This window comes from Silene latifolia, chromosome 5 (genome assembly GCF_048544455.1).
Source record: "Silene latifolia isolate original U9 population chromosome 5, ASM4854445v1, whole genome shotgun sequence".
NCBI classification, from domain to species: domain Eukaryota; kingdom Viridiplantae; phylum Streptophyta; class Magnoliopsida; order Caryophyllales; family Caryophyllaceae; genus Silene; species Silene latifolia.
In genome coordinates this window covers 85366840-85389543 of record NC_133530.1, presented here as the reverse complement: position 1 = coordinate 85389543, position 22704 = coordinate 85366840, and the positions used below count along the sequence as shown (strand labels likewise).

The 22704-nt window shown below is 39.9% G+C and overlaps 2 protein-coding genes across 2 annotated transcripts; both read left to right on the top strand.

Moving 5' to 3' along the window:
• The first annotated feature begins 597 nt into the window (after positions 1-597).
• LOC141655693 (putative wall-associated receptor kinase-like 16) lies at positions 598-20959 on the top strand. Its single transcript, XM_074462759.1, has 7 exons — positions 598-768; positions 924-1061; positions 1303-1361; positions 15842-15861; positions 16652-17785; positions 18219-19283; positions 19769-20959. The coding sequence occupies exons 1-5, from the start codon at positions 598-600 to the stop codon at positions 17698-17700; spliced, it is 1437 nt and encodes a 478-aa protein (XP_074318860.1). The 3' UTR covers positions 17701-17785; positions 18219-19283; positions 19769-20959.
• LOC141655692 (uncharacterized) lies at positions 18203-20810 on the top strand. The gene is made up of 2 exons (XM_074462758.1): positions 18203-19253; positions 19879-20810. Exons 1-2 carry the CDS (start codon positions 18203-18205, stop codon positions 20808-20810), a joined length of 1983 nt encoding a protein of 660 aa, XP_074318859.1.
• Positions 20960-22704: the final 1745 nt, after the last annotated feature.

The window sequence follows — 22704 nt, the reverse complement described above, 5'->3', positions numbered from 1 at the left end:
CATGTACTAAACATATTGAGATTAGGCATCATTTCTTACGTGATCAAGTCGAAAAGGGAACAATTAGTCTTAACTTTTGTAAAACGGAAAATCAAATTGCGGACATTTTTACAAAACCGTTGGAAAGAGAACAAATCGTAAAACTTCGGTTGGAAATTGGTTTGTTGGGTGATATGTGACTCTAATGAATTTATTTTTCCTATATGATTGACTAGAAAAAGGGATGTACATGTCTAAAGTTTAAAATGTCAAAATCTCCAACATGCAAAATGGACCGAGAATTTTAATTAAAATCTTGCACTTGCATGTGAATTATTTCATTGAGCCTCTCAACTTCACCTTATTTCAAATCAAGATAATCCCTCCATCTAGCCCACTTTTTGAGCATCAATTCTTCATTCTTACACTCAACCAGCGCTCATTATCCACACCCTCACTAAACCAACCGACCCTCCTATTAACTCCTTCAACCCATAATACATTGCCAAATTAAAAATGGCCACCCAATCCGCTGCATATATCGAAAAATCCGACAAAACCCAACCGTCCCCTACCAAGCTGCAAACAGTCAGAGACCATTTTGCATGAAAGAAAACCATGACATGCAAAGGGCGAGGTCGTGGTGGATTAAAGAGGAGTCCCCCAATTTCAATGATGTTGGACTCTAATGTCGATATTGATTCTGAGAAAGATAAGCTTACACTTAATGAATTGGCAAGTGAAATCAACAAAGAGAAAGTGATCGTTGAAGATGTTTTTGAAGAAGTGGTTGTTGTCGAAAAAGGAAAAGAAAAGGAGAATGTTGATGATGTTGAGAAAGAAAAAGAAGCTGAAAGTATTGTTGAAAAGGAAGTTGATGTCGAAAAAGAAAAAGGAAAGGAGAAAGATAGAGTGAGTGAAAAAAAAATGTTGAAAACGAAAAGGAAACCGAAGGTGGGAAAAATGATGATGTTGCTGAAAATATGGATACTCCAGTCGAAAAATCAGAAAAGGAGGTTATGCATGAAGATGAGTTCATCCCAAATTATGAACAAATTGATGAACCAAACAATTATGACAAGGTACTTGATAACGGTCTTGATCCCCTCTTTACCGAAAACCCCCAATTCCAAATCCAAATCCAAAATCACAGAACTTTTTGGTGATGGTGATGAACCACTTGTTGAATCTCATCTCAAACCAAACACAAAACCCAAACCCATTACCAAAATAAAATGAGGATCAAATCCCAAAGCGGCCAAGAAGCTTAAGTCTGGTGCAACAGTTGGATCAACTGTTGCAATGGGTCCGGTAAATGCGAAGTTAGATAAGATTTTGACCATTGTGACTAGGCTTGTTGTCAATAATGAGACCCTTAAGAAGTAAGTTGTTGCGTTCAAAACCATCAATGAATATCTCATAGAGCGTGTCCAAATCCTTGGAAGAAATGTTCCCGATGATGATGAACGAACCATCTTTTGCCCAAATTGCCTTCCTAACCCTTTTGGCTTCTTGTCTTAATATCTCATGCAATCTGTGATCTGTTTTTAAGTTTTTCTCGAACAATTTTCTGGTGGTTTATCTTGTACTACTTGAACATGTTTTCATCCTTCTTTTGATGATGTCAAGAGGGGGAAGTATGTTAATTATGTGTTTATGTTCATTCAATGACTCTTAGGCTAACGTTCACCGTTGAAATGTCTTAGCTATAATGATTAGATGTTCTACTTAGGATAAGCATGTTGACCCTCATTCACCTTGATCATGTCATGTTTATTTAATGTCTTATTGAATATGGTTCAAAGACCGACTCACCATGGGCTTAGGGGGAACTTAACACATATTTAAAACTTGCCATCATCAAAGAGGGAATTTGTTAGAACACATTTGGTTGATGATGTCAAGTTTCATTTGTTGTTTAATTGTTTGCCTCTTAGTTAAATTGTTTAGCAAAATTGAAGCTATTGATGATCAATCAAAGAGTCCACAAGCTAATCAAAGTAACAAGATGATCAAGATGAAGGCAAGACAAGAAAGCCCATTGCCTAGAATGAATGTTGTAAACGAGGTAGTTAAACATATCCTCTTTATGCATAAGTGATTGCAAAACCATGCAACAGTTCCTGTGACTGTTGCACCAAGGTTTCTGGTACTAACGTATAGAGAATTTTCCGAAAAATTCACAAGTGTTTGAAATTCTTTATAAAGTCTTTATATGTTCAATAGGAATATTATTTCAAAACTGAAGAACAAAAAGAACAAAAAGAATATGCTTGCACAATAATTTAAAGATGCCAATCCCATTTGTGCAAGTTGTTTTTCATGCTAAAATTAGGTCTTATGCTTTTTCCATTTGTGGCAAAATTGTGAGTTCCCATATTTTATGGGAAACACTCCTTTGCTTTGAAAAAATGCAGCCACCTTGAGCCTCACAAACCTGATTGTTCTTTTATAATTTTAAATGAAAATGCATACTACAAACCTATGGATATTAGATTAAAGAAATGTTAAGATCCTTCTCTTACACACTTCCTTTCTCTATAAATAGCCACTTCATTTATCATTTACTGTAAGACTTTTCAGAACACTCATTATAAAACATTTGCAAAATCATTTCAGCATTTTAAGCTCTGTTCTTCAAATATTTGCAAAACCGTTTTCTGTTTTCAAAAGTCTTCACTTGTTTTTCAAAGCTGTAAAATCTCCAAGTATCAGTTCGCTTAACTGTTGCATAAAGAATATGTTCAATGACTCTCGTGTTTAGGTCTTAATTGTAATCTTCATGTTCTTAAGTGAACCACTGAGATTCTGACTCTGTAAACCGTTGAGATAGAACTTTAAGTCTTGAAGCGGAGTAGCTTTGAGCAAGGGAAAGTCTTGAAGCGGAGTAGCTTCAAGCAATTGCAACCGGAGTAGGTTGGCGAGTTATTTTCATTGTAAGGGGTTTAGTTAAGTTTGAGTAAATTTCTAAACAAGCAATAAAATAACGGTTGGACGTAGGCTCCGGAGTAGGAGCTGAACCAATTTTTAAAACATCGTCTTGTTTGTTTATTTACTTTTACATTCGTTTATCCTTTGCATTTTTATCTACCTATCTCGTTGCCAGTGCTGTGCAACAGTTCATCATACTGTTGCATAGACCTGCTGTACCGTTTGTGAACTTACAATCCATTAAGTTTCTCAAACTCGTACCTAATAGATCTTACTTGTGTTAGTCATTAACCAAGTAAACGAGAAAATTTTTAAAAGGTACACCTAATTCACCCCCTCACCCTCTTAGGTGTTTATCGTTCTTAACTCTTCAGTTGCCTTTCTTGTAATTAGATTGGCCACCACCTTCACTCTCAGCCTTTCTTTTCTCACTAAGCTACCTCTCTCCCGGGCCATCTCCACCAACCTCTCAACTCTCCCAGCCCTCTCATAAGCTTCCTTAACATCAGTAAGGACTCCCACGGGTAACTTGTCCATAATCCTGGGGGTTAACCCCTCTCAAATCTCAGCGCTAGGTTCTCCTCACTCAAACCCATGTCCTCAGCATATCTAGACTTCTCATTAAACTGCATGTAGTACTCAACTACTGACATGTCAAATGTCATCCTAAACCCATCAAACTCCTCCCTCAGCTTACTCCTCACATGCTCAGGTACAAACTCTTTCCTCATAGCTCTCCGGAACTCTTCCCAAGGTATAGCAGGTAGACCATGCTTCGTATACATCTCCCTAGCACTCACCTTCACCTTATCCCACCATTCACTAGCCGCTTCCCTCAAGTAAAACGCAGCTTGTTCTACTTTCATCTCATCAGGACAATGTACCAGATCCAGAATGTTCTCCATCTCGCGATGCCAATTGTCAAGAAGATTTGGCTCCCCGGTCCCTTTATACTCTTTTTGGTTGAACCTCGCTATATAAAGACTGATCTTAGAGTGATCAACCTCTTTATCCTTCCCCACTCTCTTTAGGGCGTCCGTAAGAGCATCTTGATGCTCCAACATCTTAACTATATCGTCGATGTTCATGCTCTCAGCTCTCGCATACAAAGCGGTTTTCTTTGGTGGCATCTTGAAACTATATAAGAAAGAGTAGACATAAACATACGTACTATAACCCAAAACACGAAAACAAACTGCCCAGAACCCACTCAATCGAGTGCCTAAAACTAGTCGATCGAGTAGCGGCTACTCGATCGAGTGCCCACCATACTCGATCGAGTGCCCCGACTTCAGACCCAAAACAGACCTTCTTATCTCTAACATACTCGACCGAGTAGCATAGCCACTCGATCGAGTGCCCCCTACTCGATCGAGTGCCTCTATGTACTCGATCGAGTACCCAAAAACACGATTCTGGTTATAAAAACGTCAAAATACCCACTCGATCGAGTCAGACCCACTCGATCGAGTACCTCACCTACTAGATCGAGTGCCCCCTACTCGATCGAGTCATGCTGACTCATACATACTACCCGCATGTTATCTTTCCTAACCCAACATACTATGCAACTTCATAATCTCAACATTATAATATAACTACGCATGCATTTCTACCAATTCTTCACATAATCAACAAAATAATCTACTTCATGTTATTAAATGCCACATAATAAACAATCATCATGCTTCTTTATTCAAACCAACATATGTACACACCCCACCAAATTTTTCAATCACAATTTCAATCTTCTATTCTCAACATCCAACAATTCACAACATATATCGTTACGTTCACATAAGCTGACAAACACCACATACGACCTTGACACATACCCCCCATGTGACCGGTTCAAAATTGTAGGGCGAGTTCGCGACTTTAGGACGTCTCCCAAGCCTTTGCATTAGCTCCTATACCTTTACCCCGGGTTCATTTTAATTGACTCCCTACGTTCATTATATTCATTAGTTACAGGTTTCAGGATCGTCGCTCTGATACCATTTTGTAACACCCCCATACTCCAAGTGCCTTACCAGGACCACTCAGGTATAAAGATGTTACCATCTCGGTTCCCCGAGGCAATGATAATCATAAGACAATAACGAAACAACATTTAAATAGTATAAGTTTAGTGAAAGAATACAATCCAAACCAAATGCCCAAAATACGGGTTACATGTTCTCAAAACAACTGTCTAATCAACTAACTGAAAGTGTCTGACAAACTACTAATGCTACAGTGGAAGACTCTATCATCTGAAGGTGACACATCCCAGCTAGCCCATGTATCTCGACTCATACCTGCTCAACAACTGCTCACCATCCCCGAATGGATCACCACAGTTTTTAAAACAATAAACGGGTCGATACTAATCACACAATTTATATAATCCAACAACACAACAAACAACACACTCAATCGTCACGGATATACGCCGAACTCCATCACCAACTCCACAATACCGACTACACACTAAAGTGTGTAGCCCTGCCAGAGTGCCCATCGCAACAGGTCACTCCTCGCCGCCAGTGGGGGACCGCAGTCGTTCCCACCTAAGCTCCGCTCATCTCCATCGAGCGATAAACCCAAATCCATTAATGTGCACATCCCTTCTGTGGCGGGTTCCACAGAAGGCGAATAATGGGCGTGAAGCCACTCCCGCAAGTGACTCCACTCAGCCAGGGACGCACCCCGAAGAACACAGACAGATACAAACAATCACAACTACTAATCAGCAATCAAAACCAACAACCGTCACAATACTCGTATGATAACAATCAACAATCACAAATCACCACCAACACATTATGGGACTAATACTGAGTAGGGAACGAAACCCTACCTGGAAAGCAACACAGTCAGACGATCTCAACAGCTGTTATCAAAAAGCCTCGTCTACGAATCCTCCTCCTAACATAACTTCACATATATCACTAACCACACAAAACTAACACAAATCCCCAATTCCCAAAATTAGGTTTTAACAAGACTTAATTAAATATAACAAATTCGGTACGTAGATCTTACCCTCGTCGCAAGGATCACAAAGATGTAAAGAAAGGTGAATTCCGACCTTCCAAGCTCCGGGATTTGTCAATAATGCGATGAACGCGAAGTACGTAGGTTGAAATCTCTTTTGAAAGTAATTAGGTTTGTAAAAGTGTATTATGAAAGTGACGGAAGTGTTTATATATTAATTCGCATTATTAACAAAACCCGACAAATCATCCCCCCCTCCCCCCCGTAAACCGGCTACTCGATCGAGTAATTGACGTACTCGATCGAGTGCCGCCTACTCGATCGAGTACCAAGGCTACTCGATCGAGTACCCAACAGGTCAAAAACTATTTTAAAACGCAAAACACACTTACTCAACAGAGTAAGGCCCACTCGATAGAGTACCCAGAGACTCATAAAACCGTAGTATTACAGTCTTCCCTCCTTAAAAAGAACTTCGTCCCCGAAGTTCAAACCACAACAAAACCAAGGCATACTACTACACTCTCGACACAACAACCAAAACAAAACTCAACATAAAACATGCTACCAACCAAACTCAACCCGACTCAACCACTACAAGACATACCGACACAACACAAAAAGAGTGTAAAAACTCTTAAAAACTCTTTGTGATCATCTCCTACCCCCCTAAAAGAAACAAGTTTACGTCCCCCTAACCATACATACCTGATCAAAAAGAAAAGGTTAACGCTCTCTCATAGCCTCCTCTGCCTCCCATGTAGCTTCCTCAGTCTCATGATTAGACCAAAGGATTTTGAGCAAAACTGTCTCACCACTCCTAGTCTTCATAACCTTCCGGTCAAGAATCTGCTTATGCACCTCAAGGTAGGACAAGGACTCATCTAACTCTAATCTCTCTTCCTCTAACACATGTGACGGATCACTCACATACTTGCGCAACTGAGATACACGAAACACATTATGCACCCTCTCCAACGCAGCTGGTAAAGCCAAACGATAAGCAACCTCTCCAACCCGTTCTAAGATCTCATAAGGCCCTATGAACTTCTGACTCAGCTTGCCTTTCTCCCGAATCTCATAACCTCACGCATAGGAGACACTTTCAGAAGAACCTTGTCCCCAACCTGAAACTCTATATCCCGGCGATGTAGATCTGCATAACTCTTTTGCCTATCCTGAGCCGCTCTCATCCTTTCCCTGATCATCTTAATCTGCTCAACCATCTCATGTACCATCTTTGGTCCTAGAACCAATGACTCAACATTGTCGTCCCAACAAATCGGACTCCTACATCTCCTCCCATATAAGGCCTCAAACGGTGCCATGCCAATACTAGTGTGATAGCTGTTATTGTAAGAAAACTCTACCAAATCCAACCTCTGTTCCCAGCTACCACCAAAGTCCATCACACAAGCTCGTAACATATCCTCCAGAGTCTTGATTGTTCTCTCAGTTTGACCGTCTGTCGCATGATAAAATGATGTACTCATCTTTAACGTTGTTCCCAAAGATTCCTGCAACTCTTTCCAAAACTTTGAGATAAATCTCGCATCTCTGTCAGATACTATGTCCTTAGGGACTCCATGCAACTTTAGCACATTTTTCCGATAAGCCATAGCTAATTGTGCCTTAGTCCATGTATCTTTCATTGGCACAAAATGAGCTGACTTGGTCAGTCGATCCACTATTACCCATATCATGTTGTTACCCTGTTAACTCTTCGGCAAACCCACGATAAAATCCATAGAAATGGATTCCCACTTCCACTCAAGTACCTCTAAAGACTGAATCTTACCTTGTGGTCGTCACTGTTCCCCTTTAACTCTCTGGCATGTTAAATAACGGGCCACAAACTCAGCTGTCTCTTTCTTCATCCCAGGCCACCAGAACGTGTTCTTTAAATCCTTGTACAGCTTGTCACCACCTGGATGTACTGAATACGGTGTACAATGTGCCTTTGTCATAATTGTCTTTTCCAGTTCCTCATCATTAGGGACACACCACCTCCCATCAAACCTCAGACTACCATCTGTATGAATAGAGAATCGAGACAGACACACCATCTCCCATCAAACCTCAGACTACCATCTGTATGAATAGAGAATCGAGACACTGTCCCTTTCTTTACTCCAGCCCTCCACTCTACCATCTTAGGATCCAACGCATGTTTACCTCGAATATCATCATAAAGATCAGGCTGCACTGTCAAATCTCCCATGGCATCCCCTCTCTACATCATATGTATCCCAAACTTCCCCACCTCATCTCTCAACCTCATCAAAGATAAAGTTGTACACAAAGAATGTACACTCTTCCTACTCAAAGCATCAGCAACAACATTGGATTTCCCTTCATGGTAGATAATATCCATGTCATAGTCGCCAATCAGCTCCATCCACCTCCTCTGTCTCATGTTCAACTCCTTTTGAGTGAAGATGTACTTGAGACTCTTGTGATCAGAAAATACCTTAAAGGTCGCCCCATAAAGGTAATGTCTCCAAATCTTGAGAGCAAACACCACTGCACCCAACTCCAGATCGTGTGTAGGATAATTCTCCTCATAAGGCTTCAATTTCCTAGAAGCATAGGCAATCACTTAACCGTTCTCCATCAACACACATCCCAACCCATTCTTTGAGACATCTGTATAAACCTCAAAGTTCTCAATCCCTTCAGGCAATGCTAAGATAAGAGCTGTGGTCAAACGCTCCTTTAATGTTTGGAACGCCGTCTCACAACTCTCATCCCAACGAAACATGTTATCTTTCCTCATCAAAGCTGTCATAGGTCTAGAAATCTTGGAGAAATCCTTCACAAACCGTCTGTAATATCCAGCTAAACCCAAGAAACTCATGATCTCAGCAACATTCTTTGATGCTTCCCACTTTGTCACTGCCTCAATCTTTGCCGGATCCACAGCTACCCCATCCTTAGAGATCACATACCCCAGAAAAGCAACTCTCTCTAACCAGAACTCACACTTGGACAGCTTAGCTTATAACTCATGCTCCCTCAAGGTCTGCAACACAATCCTCAGATGCTCCTCATGTTCCTCCTTAGTCTTGGAATAGACTAAGATATCATCGATAAACACCACCACAAACATGTCCAAAAACTGTCTGAAGATTTTGTTCATCAAATCCATAAACACAGCTAGTGCATTAGATAACCCAAAAGGCATCACCACATACTCATAATGGCCATACCTCGACGTGAAAGTTGTCTTTGGTATGTCCACCTCTCTAATCTTCACCTGATGGTACACCGGCCTCAAATTAATCTTGGAAAAGACTGATGCACCACTCAACTGATCAAACAGGTCATCTATCCTTGGCAAAGGATACTTGTTCTTTACTGTCACCTGGTTCAGCTCCATGTAGTTTATGCACAACCTCAAGCTCCCATCTTTCTTCTTCACAAAAAGAACTGGTGCTCCCCACGGTGATACACTAGGTCTAATGTATCCCTTCTCTATCAGATCATCCAACTGTTTCCTGAGCTCCTCCATCTCTTTAGGACCCATCCGGTAAGGTGCCTTAGAGATTGGCCCCGTCCCCGGTTTCAACTCAACTGTGAAATCTATCTCCCTCTTCGGTGGCAACCCCAGAATCTCCTCCGGAAAGACATCTGAAAACTCACCCACCATTGGTATCTGATCAACTGTCGGACTCTTTATCCGGTCATCTCTCACATGGCACAAGATCAAAGGGCATCCCTTCCTCGGATAGAACTTCAAGGTTACAGCTGCAATTAACTTAACTTTGGGTTTGACCACAAACCCACTATAAGACACACTAACACCCTTAGGACCTCTCAAAGACACTTTCTTTTGATGACAGTCTATCTTAGCTTTGTACTTTCCCAACCAATCCATCCTGACTATCATCTCAAAACCGTCTAAAGGAAACTCTAGCAAATCTACAGGTAGATCAACTTGCCCAACTATCATAGATACATCCATGTACAACCTCCTACATGATACAGCCTCACCAGAAGGTATAAAAAGTTTCTCACTTACAGACTCATATACCCTCAAACCCAACCGTTTAACATTACTTGAAGATACAAATGACTGAGATGCACCCGAATCAAACAAAACAGAGGTATGAATACCGTTAACAAGGAAAGTACCAGTGATAACATGTGCGTCGTCCTCAGCTGCTTTCTTGTCCATCATAAATGACTTTCCATCGGACTTGTCCACCTCCCGGACAAGATCTTGGTGATGTGGTCGGCTTAGCACCCGACCCCTAATTGTTGTTGTTGTTCGTAGCTGGTCTCTGATAAGAATTACCGCCATTGCGGTTACCTCCACCCTGGTTGCTCTGACCTTCCCGGTTAGACCATGACCCAGTCGGTCTGTTGCTCGCATAACTCTGTGTCGGTCCCTGAGAATAGCTCCCCTGAGCCGGTCTCTGAAAAGCCCATGTTACACTCATGCACTCATGTCTCTTGTGGCCTACACCGCCACAGCCAAAGCAAGTCATCCCCCAACTACCACTACCGCTCCCACGGCCACGCCCAAAGGAAGCCCCAAAGATGAACCCGAACGTAAGAAAACGCTCTAGCCTGACTGTGGTTGCCTTTCTTGTAATTAGATTGGCCACCACCTTCACTCTCAGCCTTTCTTTTCTCACTAAGCTACCTCTCTCCCGGGCCATCTCCACCAACCTCTCAACTCTCCCAGCCCTCTCATAAGCTTCCTTAACATCAGTAAGGACTGCCACGGGTAACTTGTCCATAATCCTGGGGGTCAACCCCCTCTCAAATCTCAGCGCTAGGTTCTCCTCACTCAAACCCATGTCCTCAGCATATCTAGACTTCTCATTAAACTGCCTGTAGTACTCAGCTACCGATATGTCAGATGTCATCCTAAACCCATCAAACTCCTCTCTTAGCTTACTCCTCACTTGCTCAGGTACAAACTCTTTCCTCATAGCTCTCCGGAACTCTTCCCAAGGTATAGCAGGTAGACCCTGCTTCGTATACATCTCCCTAGCACTCACCTTCACCTTATCCCACCATTCACCAGTCGCTTCCCTCAAGTAGAACGCAGCTTGTTCTACTTTCATCTCATCAGAACAATGTACCAGATCCATAATGTTCTCCATCTCGCGATGCCAATTGTCAAGAAGATTTGGCTCCCCAGTCCCTTTATACTCTTTTGGGTTGAACCTCGCTATATAAAGACTGATCTTAGAGTGATCAACCTCTTTATCCTTCCCCACTCTCTTTAGGGCGTCCGTAAGAGCATCTTGATGCTCCAACATCTTAACTATATCGTCGATGTTCATGCTCTCAGCTCTCGCATACAAAGCGGTTTTCTTTGGTGGCATCTTGAAACTATATAAGAAAGGGTAGACATAAACATACGTACTATAACCTAAAACACGAAAACAAACTGCCCAGAACCCACTCGATCGAGTGCCTAAAACTACTCGATCGAGTAGCGGCTACTCGATCGAATGCCCACCATACTCGATCGAGTGCCCCGACTTCGCACTCCAAAAGACCTTCGATCTCTAACATACTCGACCGAGTAGCATAGCCACTCGATCGAGTGCCCCTACTCGATCGAGTGCCCCTATGTACTCGATCGAGTACCCAAAAACACGATTCGGTTATAAAACGTCAAAATACCCACTCGATCGAGTCGGACCCACTCGATCGAGTACCTCACCTACTCGATCGAGTGCCCCTACTCGATCGAGTCATGCTGACTCATACATACTACCCGCATGTTATCTCTCCTAACCCAACATACTATGCAATTTCATAATCTCAACATTATAATATAACTACGCATGCATTTCTACACGATTCTTCATATAATCAACAAAATAATCTACTTCATGTTATTAAATGCCACATAATAAACAACCATCATGCTTCTTTATTCAAACCAACATATGTACACACCCCACCAAATTTTTCAATCACAATTTCAATCTTCTATTCCCAACATCCAACAATTCACAACATATATCGTTACGTTCACATAAGTCGACAAACACCACATACGACCTTGACACATACCCCCATGTGACCGGTTCAAAATTGTAGGGCGAGTTCGCGACTTTAGGACGTCTCCCAAGCCTTTTCATTAGCTCCTACAACCTTTACCCCGGGTTCATTTTAATTGACTCCTACGTTCATTATATTCATTAGTTACGAGGTTTCGGGATCGTCGCTCGATACCATTTTGTAACACCCCATACTCCAAGTGCCTTACCAGGACCACTCAGGTATAAAGATGTTACCATCTCGGTTCCAAAGGGCAATGATAATCATAAGACAATAACGAAACAACATTTAAATAGTATAAGTTTAGTGAAAGAATACAATCCAAACCAAATGCCCAAAATACGGGTTACATGTTCTCAAAACAACTGTCTAATCAACTAACTGAAAGTGTTTCACAAACTACTAATGCTACAAAGGGAAGACTCTATCATCTAAAGGTGACACATCCCGGCTAGCCCATGTATCTCGACTCATACCGCTTTCAACAATCGCTCACCATCCCGAATGGATCACCACGATTTTTAAAACAATAAACGGGGTCAATACTAATCACACAATTTATATAATCCAACAACACAACAAACAACACACTCAATCGTCACGGATATACTCGAACTCCATCACCAACTCCACAATCATCGACTACACACTAAAGTGTGTAGCCCCGCTGAGTACCCGTCGCAACAAAGTCACTCCTCGCGCCGATGGGGACCACAGCCGTTCCCACCTAAGCCCCGCTCATCTCCATCGAGCGATAAACCCAAATCCATTAATGTGCACATCCCTTTCGTGGCGAGTTCCACGAGAAGGCGAATAATGGGCGTGAAGCCACTCCCGCAAGTGACTCCACTCGGCCAGGGGACGCACCCGAAGAACACAGACAGATACAAACAATCACAACTACTAATCAGCAATCAAAACCAACAACCGTCACAATACTCGTATGATAACAATCAACCATCACAAATCACCACCAACACCTTATGGGACTAATACTGAGTAGGGAACGAAACCCTACCTGGAAAGCAACACAGTCAGACGATCTCAACAAATTTGTTATCAAAAGCCTCGTCTACGAATCCTCCTCCTAACATAACTTCACATATATCACTAACCACACAAAACTAACACAAATCCTCAATTCCCAAAATTAGGGTTTAACAAGACTTAATTAAATATAACAAATTCGGTACGTAGATCTTACCCTCGTCGCAAGGATCACAAAGATGTAAAGAAAGGTGAATTCCGACCTTCCAAGCTCCGGGATTTGTCAATAATGCGATGAATGCGAAGTACGTAGGTTGAAATCTCTTTTGAAAGTAATTAGGTTTGTAAAAGTGTATTATGAAAGTGACGGAAGTGTTTATATATTAATTCGCATTATTAACAAAACCCGACAAATCATCCCCCCGTAAACCGGATACTCGATCGAGTAACTGACGTACTCGATCGAGTGCCGCCTACTCGATCGAGTACCAAGGCTACTCGATCGAGTACCCAACAGGTCAGAAACTATTTTAAAACGCAAAACACACTTACTCGACAGAGTAAGGCCCACTCGATAGAGTACCCAGAGACTCATAAAACCGTAGTATTACAAATACTGCTAGGGCAGACTTCATACCTAGTATAAATAAGAGTACTTGTTCTTACTCTAATATGAGTGCTTGTAAGCCTAGAATTAAGTGTACTAATAAGATGCATTTACTTCATGCTAGACTTGGTCATACCTCATTGTCTTAAATGAAGCATATAGATGTCCTTGATTGTAAGTCAGTTGGGAAATTTGAATGTGAGACATGTGTATTGGCTAAAAAGCATCAATTACCTTTTGAAAGAAGTAATTCGAGAGCTTTGAATATTTTTGATCTTATACACATAGACTTATGGGGGCCATACAAAAGACCTACCATAACTGGTGCTCATTATTTCCTTACCATAGTAGATGACCACAGTAGGGTCACTTGGACTTTTCTTTTAAAGGATAAAATACAAGCTACAGAGGCTATTAAGAATATAACAACTTCTATCTATAATCTTCATAATATACTTACTAGTTTAGATTCCGTGCAATATATGCACGGTATTTATAAAGTTTTACTTTTTGATGTACTCCTTATTATTTATGGATTTTAAATTGACAATTTAATTATTTTTTATGTTTCTCATCACTATATTTTGATTTGAGCAATAAAAATTAAACTTGTAAAAAGTCACGAATGAGTATTTTAATAAAAAAATTTCTTTTTACCGAGAAATTAATGATGTTATTTTTAGGATTCTTTTTACTATTAACATTTTTGTGTGCATCTTATCAAAAGTCAATAAATTTTCATCGTACAATTTTTTTTTTAAGTATACTGTTTTTCTTTCTCATATAAGAATAGAGATAAATTTATGTAGAATGTAAAATATGCAAAATATTAAATTTAAAAGATTGTATCATACGTATAATATATATGATTTGCCAATTTTATGTACAGAACTTTCATCGAAGCTATAAACATTGACTCAATCATATACTTGCTATAAAGTGTCTATTTCAATGTAATAATCAAAATACGCAACTTGTTCCAATGAAATTGTTCAAAAAGAGAGACTATCATGTATCAAGTGTACCAAATTTTCCTAATTGTATTTTTTCTTTCGTATAATATAACTTTTACACAATGTCGTCTTTCTTTTTCAGTTAGTTCCACTTGTAATTTTAACCCTGTTACTTCTGTTTCTTCTACTTTAGGGGTATCTAATTCCAGTTAATGGATTATACAACCGGTTGTATATACAACTTATTCAGTGTTGTCGAGCCTTGTTACAAAGTTGTCGAGCTCTATTAACAAAATTATCGAGTTATGATACAAAGTTGTTGAGCTTAACAGAATAATTATTAAACTCAATAACTTCGTAAAATAGCTCAATAACTTGTAAAATAACTCAACAACTTTGTGTGAGAGCTCGATAACTTTGAGGTGGTTGTACATAGCTCTTATACAACCAGTTGCAGGATAATATTTGTGATCTAATTCCTCTATGTTTGTATGGTAATTAGTTTTGTTTCTTTGTTGTAATCATATAGTATGTAATCTCCTCTTTGCTAGTTTATATATGAAATAGTACACGTTTGTCTAAAAAAAAAAAAAATATAACTTTGACACCTATTACTCAAACATGAATGGTAAAGTCATGAGGGTTGTATTTATAGGGCTTGTTTGATTGCTACCATAAAATGGAAAATCGCATGATTAAAAATGAGGGATATTTGGCTACCCCAAATTATCAGATTTTCCTTTTCCCATGAATTGTCAACTCTTCCATAATGAGAGGAGTTTGATTATTTATACCCCTAAGTAATTGGAAACTCTTGTGTCAATTCCACTTCCGGATGCCAACCAAACAAGTTTTGCGCAATTAACATTAATTGTCCAATTCATGTGTTTTATAAAAATCATGGAAAATTAATTTGGTATGACATGACTAAATGACACCATAATTTGGATTCAAAACCCATAATCATCATATTCGACCTTGTGGCTAGATAACTGGCATGACAAAAGTAACCCGATCCGAATCTAAAATGCATCCTAATTGAAGAACCGAACATGACCGATCCAATTTAACGTAACCTGAATGTTTATTATCGCATACCGGTCTTTATCCCAATTAACTTGATAACAACCCACCCGAAATGTCCTACTCAACCCAACCCGGCCCGAAATTTATGCAAACCCGAATAGACCGGTCCAAATCAGACCCGATCTGAATGACCAGTTTCCCAAGTCTAGTTGTGGGTCCCTCCAAACAAAAGGAAAAAAAACGAGTATCTCAAAGGAAAAAGAACATAATTAAACAGTAAACACAAAGAAAGAAAATACTACCACCGTTCAGTCGGTAACTGATGAACACAAAGTAGTAGCTGAGATTTTAGGGTTCCTTCAATTAAATCTGGTAAGTATTCCAAATATTCAATCTTTCTACTATTGTTCTCTTTCAATCATTATGTTTCAACCATTAATTTAAGGTTATTAAGCTGTGTTTTTTGTGTTGATTGCCTGCAATCTCTGGTTAATTGGACGAATTATTAATTGTACCCAAATTCTTACTTGTGACGGTCACAAGTTATGACGGCTGATTTAAATAATGTTAAAAAGGAAATTGGTTGTGATGAATTATTAACAAGCAAGAGTTGCTATTGATTGGGTTCATGATGTAATTGATTGATTATGATTGATGAATTATGCAAATTCATTTGGAATAATCCAAGTTAATAATCCAAGTTAATAATCAAATTGACTCACAAGTTATGATGGCTGATTTAAATAATGTTAAAAAGGAAATGGATTGTGACTTGTAAGACGTTTCAAACTAAGACGGTCACAAGTAAGATTTGCTGTTGATTGGGTTCATGATGTAATTGATTATGATTGATGAATTATGCAAATTCATTTAGAATAATCCATAATTGACTCAAAAGTTAGGCTTACTTGGAATAATCCAAGTTAATAATCAATCATTTATACCATTAATTCTCTTTAAAACTCACAAGTCATAGAACTGACTAATCGCTCTCTCATAATCAATCATTTGTTTACCTTTGATTAAATTACCCATTACAAAGAATAAAAAAGGTAAATAAGTGATTCAGACGGGGGAGTATTAGTTAATTCATCTTGTTCTTCCTATGTTAAAAGAATGAAATTGGATGTGTTTTCAAACTTCTTTTTTCTGTTGAGTCAAGATAAATGGAAGAGGAAGAACAGGAAGAAAGTTAAACAAGTGGAGAAGATTGAATCAAAGGAAGAGTATTTCACCAAAAATGGCGGTATCTTGTTGGAAAAGCAGATTGCTTTGAGCCAAGGTAAGGATATAGGAGCACCACAGCTGAAAATTTTATCCGAAGATGAAATCGAGAAAGCTACAAATAACTATGATCCGGATCTCATCATTGCTAGTTTTCGCGGTGCCAATGTGTACAAGGGCTTATTAAATGACAATGTGGTAGCTATCAAAGCCCCTCAAAAACGCGACCCAGATCCCGAACTTGTGGATCACTTCTTGACTGCAGTCGCCATAGGAACAGTTTTATGTCATGACAATATGATTAGGATCTATGGCTGCTGTCTCGAGACCTGTGTTCCAATGACGATTCATGAATACTGTCCAAATATGGACCTTCATCAGCTTTTACATGGAGATTTGGCATTTCAAAAGCCTTTGACATGGATAAGCCGGCTACGGGTAGCAGTTGATATTGCCTATGCACTTTCTTATATGCATAATGCCTTGTCACAGCCAGTGGTTCATAGAGATGTCATGTCATTTGGGATAATACTCGACTCATCGTTCCATGCAAAACTAGCCTACTTTGGCCACTCGGTGGCCATTACTCCAGGGAAGAAAGATCAAAGCTTGCCGGTTCATGGGACTCCAGGATACATTGACCCGGAATACATTGAAACTAAAGAAGTTACTGAGAAATGCGACGTTTATAGCTTTGGTGTTTTAATGCTGGAGTTATTAACTTCAAGGGATCCCTTTGAAATGGCTCAATGTGGGCAAAATTTGGTTGATGAGTTTGTTTCCAAGGTGGAAAGAAATGGTGTTAAGGCGTTGACCGACTTGATTCTTATGGTGGAAGGGAAGGAGGATGAGATCCGCCTTTTTGCACTGCTTGCTTTGAAATGTGTGGTGGAAAAGGGAGAGAAACGGCCGAGTATGATCAATGTTGTTGAAGAGTTATGGTTGATACAAGAACAGGTGAACAAAAGAAGTCCAAGTAAAGTCTAATACTCTCCACGAGCAATATTAAGCAGTTGAAAGAGGTGCACTGAAAGTGAGCCTGGCCTCTGCCAGATATAATCGTTCTTAACCAGTAAGATCTTTAAGCCATCGTATTTTCGAGATTCTCTTTAGTAATTCTTACCTAGTAAGATCTTGGTGATTCTCTTTTTAAATCATTCTGTAAGCCATCACTTTTGTGGGAATCCCTTAAATCATTCTTACACTTCTTTGTTTTCTCTAGTGTGAGTTGGCTTCTCGTTCGAGAGATCTATTTTTTGTTGAACCAGCAAAATCTATTTTTACTAGAATCTCCACTTTTGGGTAGTCAAATTTGACTCCCATCATTTGATTATTCTTGTTGTGCAGTTAGATGAGTAAGCACCCAAAACTAGATGAAAGGTCAAGCGTATTGAAAAATCCTTGTTTATCTTCTACCATTTATATGGTTATTGAATTCCCAAATTATAAATCATACACTCAATTATTTTTCTCTTCGTAAGGTATTAGTATGAAATTGGGTCAAGCCAAATGGGAGACAAAGAAGACGAAGAAAAACAAGGAAGTGCTGAAGTTTGAATCGAAGGAAGAGTATTTCATCAAAAATGGCGGTATCTTGTTGGAAAAACAGATTGCTGTGAGCCAAGGCAAGAACATAGAAGCAGGACAGCTAAGAATTTTATCCGCGGATGAAATCGAGAAAGCTACAAATAACTATGACCCTGATCAAATTGTTCGTAGTTATAACGGTGTAAGCTTTTACAAGGGCACATTTGATAACAAAGTGGTAGTTATTAAAATCCCTGAAAAGCCTGACCCAAATCCCGAACATGTCGAACTCTTCTTGACTGACATCGCCATAAGAACGGTTTTATGTCATAACAATATGATTAAGACTCATGGTTGTTGTCTCGAGACTTGTGTCCCACTAACGGTGCATGAATTCTTCCCAACAAGTAAACCTCTTCATGATTGTTTACATGGGGATATGGCACTTCTGAAACCATTGTCATGGACCAGCAGGTTACGGGCAGCAACTGATATTGCGTATGCACTTTCTTATATGCATAACGCCTTGTCACAGCCACTGGTTCACAGAGATATCATGTCATCGGGGATATTACTCGACTCGGTGTTCCACGCAAAACTAACTTTCTGTGGCTATTCAGTGGCCATCACTCCAGGGAATAAAGATCAAAGATGGCCTATTCATGGGACTCCAGGATACATCGATCCTGAATACATTACAACTCAAGAAGTTACTGAGAAATGTGATGTCTACAGCTTTGGGGTTTTGATGTTGGAGTTATTAACTTCGAGGGATCCTTCTGAAATGGCTCGATGTGGGAACGATTTGGTTGATGAGTTTGTTTCCATGGTGGAAAAAAATGGTGTTGAGGCAATGTTTGATACTATTCTTCTTGAGGAAGGTAATATAGATGAGATCCAAGGGTTTGCACGACTTGCTTTGAAATGTGTGGCGGAAAAAGGGGAGAAACGACCGAGTATGATCGATGTTGTTGAAGAACTTTGGCTAATACAAGATCAGGTGAACAACAGAAGTACATGTAAAAGTTTATGTGTCTAGAGAGGTATGCTTTCCTCATAACTGTAAGCATATTAGAGAAGTTTAGCTACTTAAGAGAGATTCATTGTAATTCTATCACGGAAGTCATTTTTTCTACCATAAAATAAGAGTCGAAGTAAACATACTCCGTATTTGATAGCCATGTAAAATTCTATCACGGTAATTATAAAATGTTTTATTGTGGTTCTTGTGGGTTTTTTCAAATTTTTGTCTAAAATGTTCTCATATTAGAATCGTGCATGACGAAGGCATTCACTTTTATGAGACAGACTCTCAAGAGACTAAATGGGTTTCGTTCAAGTTCTTGTATGAGGCGGTCTCTCAACGACCATTTAGTTATCTCCTCAGCAGTCTTGTAATCCAAGTCAAGTTTAGTGTAAAAATATCAAATTATCCCATTCACATTGTTATATATGTATACAGTAAGTCATAAGTCATTAGTCATAACTATGAAGTTGGGTATATTAACAAAGTTGTTTTATCTGTTAGGTCAACCTAAATGGGAGAGGAAGAACACAGAGAAAATAAATAAAGTGCAAAAGTTCGAATCCAAGGAAGAGTACTTCACAAAAAATGGCGGCATCTTGTTGGAAAAACAGATTGCAAGGACATAGGAGCAGGACAGCTGAGAATTTTATCTGTGGATGAAATCGAGAAGGCTACAAATTACTTTGATCCTGACCTAATTCTTGGCAACTTCCGTGGTACAAATATGTACAAGGCCATGTTTGATGGCAAGGTCGTAGGTATCAAAACCTCTGAAAATCCTGACCCAAATCCCGAACTTGTTGATCTCTTATTAACTGCTGCCGCCATAGGAATGGTTTTACATCATAATAATATGATTGACATCTATGGCTGTTGTCTTGAGACCCGTGTCCCAATGGTGGTGTATGAAATTTACCCGAAGATAGACCTTTATAAGCATTTACATGGGAATATGGCTCTTCGGAAGCCATTGCTATGGACCACCCGAATAAGGGTAGCAATAGATGTTGCTTATGCACTTTCTTATATGCATAATGCCTTATCACAGCCAGTGGTTCATAGAGATGTCATGTCATTTGGGATATTACTCGACCCGTCATTCCATGCAAAGTTAGCCTTCTTTGACCACTCTGTGGCCATTACTTCAGGGAAAAGAGATAAAAAATGGCCAGTTCATGGGACGTTGGGATACATTGACCCGGAATACATTGAAACCCAAGAAGTAACAGAAAAATGCGATGTCTACAGCTTTGGAGTTTTGATGTTGGAGTTATTAACTTCAAGGGATCCCGTTGAAATGGCTCGATGTGGGGACGATTTGGTCGATGAGTTTGTATCTGAGGTGGAGAAAAATGGTTTTAAGGCGATGATTGATATGATTCTCTGGGAAGAAGGTAATATGGATGAGATCCTGAGGTTTGCGCGACTTGCCTTGAAATGTGCGGCGAAGAAAGGAGAGGAACGGCCAAGTATGATCAGCGTTGTTGAAGAGCTATGGGTAATACAAGATCATGTGAACAACAGAACTGGAAATGAAGCCTAATACCTCTATTACCTTTTTTTCTCCATCATTAGTAAACCATTTATATGGTCGGACTTTACATGTGTATTGGCTTGAGTTAATCTTGTATGAGACGGTCTAACATATGAGTCTTCAGATAAATCTACTCATTAGCCATTAACTGTGAAAAATCATATGTTTATCTTCCACATCGGAGAAAAATAGAAGTGTAATTTACTTTATAAGTCAATCGGATTCTCTATCCATTGCCAATTTTACTTTACTCGTATTTCATTATAAAATTATCCTTGTCCATGCCTTTTGAATTTCTGATAACAAGTGTGGCCGTGTGGGTGGCATTATTCATGCCTCCTTGAATAAAACACATTGGAAGAGAAATGGAAAGTAAATAAAATAGGGTGATCGTTTGCAATATGTCTTACTTAAGACTAGACCTAGCGAACAGGTTAATCAAATCGGTTTTGGGTTGGGCCAATTCGGATTTCAGGTAAGTTCGGATCTGTCATATTATCGGGTTTTCCGGGTTGGGTTGGGTTGTTTCGGGTTTCACTTGTTTTTCGGGTTCGTTGGTTTGGTCATTTTCGGGTCAAACCATGGTTTAAAATCTCGGCTAAGACGTATCGTATCACCCGAGATGTATCTATCGGAGGCAGCCGATACGAGATATCCCGAGATGTATCGGGTAAATTAAAAACTTGAAAGTATCGCCAAGAGTCCGAACTGACCAATTTATAACGTGTATCGGCCAACTTTGCTTGATATAGCCTGCAATGAACCCGATATGAATGAGTTATAACTTGTTCGACCAAGTTTTTTTTAATAAAAAGTTCTTAGAAATTATATAGCACTGGTCAAATTAATTATCCTAATAGAATTAATCTAACTTTATATGAAGTAGTCCATAGATGATGAAATATCAATAAAAGCTTGTAAAATAAATATCACTACGATAACCGCGATTCGGAGCGTGACGACAGAGTTGGGGACGATCCCGCGACCATGATTGCGACCAATACCGTGATTTAAAACCCTGGGTCAGACGGGTCCGAATCATTTCGGGCCAATGATTAAGAGAGAAAACGATATGTTTTGTATTATTACCTATTTTTAGTTTTAATTTTGATAATTGATAATTTATTTGAACGTAAATAATATTAAGTTGCTTTTAAATTAGTCATTCTAAGTCTTTTTTTGTTTAATTAGAGTTATGTTTTGTTAGGTCAATTTCGGATCGGGGGTTTAGGATCGGGTTATTTCGGTTCGGATCAGTTTCGGGTTCACAAAGCACAAGTCATGTTCAAGCCGAGTCCGGTCAATTTTGGTTTCGGGTCGCGTTCAAGGGTTGTAGTTCGGGTCAATTTCGGGTCTCGAGTCAAAGTCAATCGGGTCGGGTTGGTTTTGCCAGGTCTACTTAAGACGGATCCGTCTAAAGAATAAAACTAATTTAATAAAATCCCACCTACATAGATAAGACAAACTTTTTGCTAATCTCAATGTAATCTGTTTTTGTCTTATGTATGATACATATCTGCCTTAAGGTTAAGATGAATACACCTCGTTAGGGGTGGTCTAGTGCGGGTCGGCCTTGCTAACCGGACCCGGCCAGCCTGTGACCCGTAGATGAAACCGGCCCGACCCGCCCTATATCAGGGCCGGTTCCGGGTCCCCAAATGTCAAACCCGGCCCGTCCAAACCCGAACCCGCCCTAGACCCGCCCATAAATCCGCCTCAACCCGCCCATAACCTGCCTCACGGGTAACTTCTGACCCGGCCCGCCCCGACCCTTACCCGGGCCGGTTCCGGGTCTCCGAAACCCTGACCGACCCGACCCGGACCCGGCCAACCCGCACTGTTGACCACCCCTACACCCCGTTAGAGGTGATCATTAGTGGGTTTGGACCGGACATAGACGGGC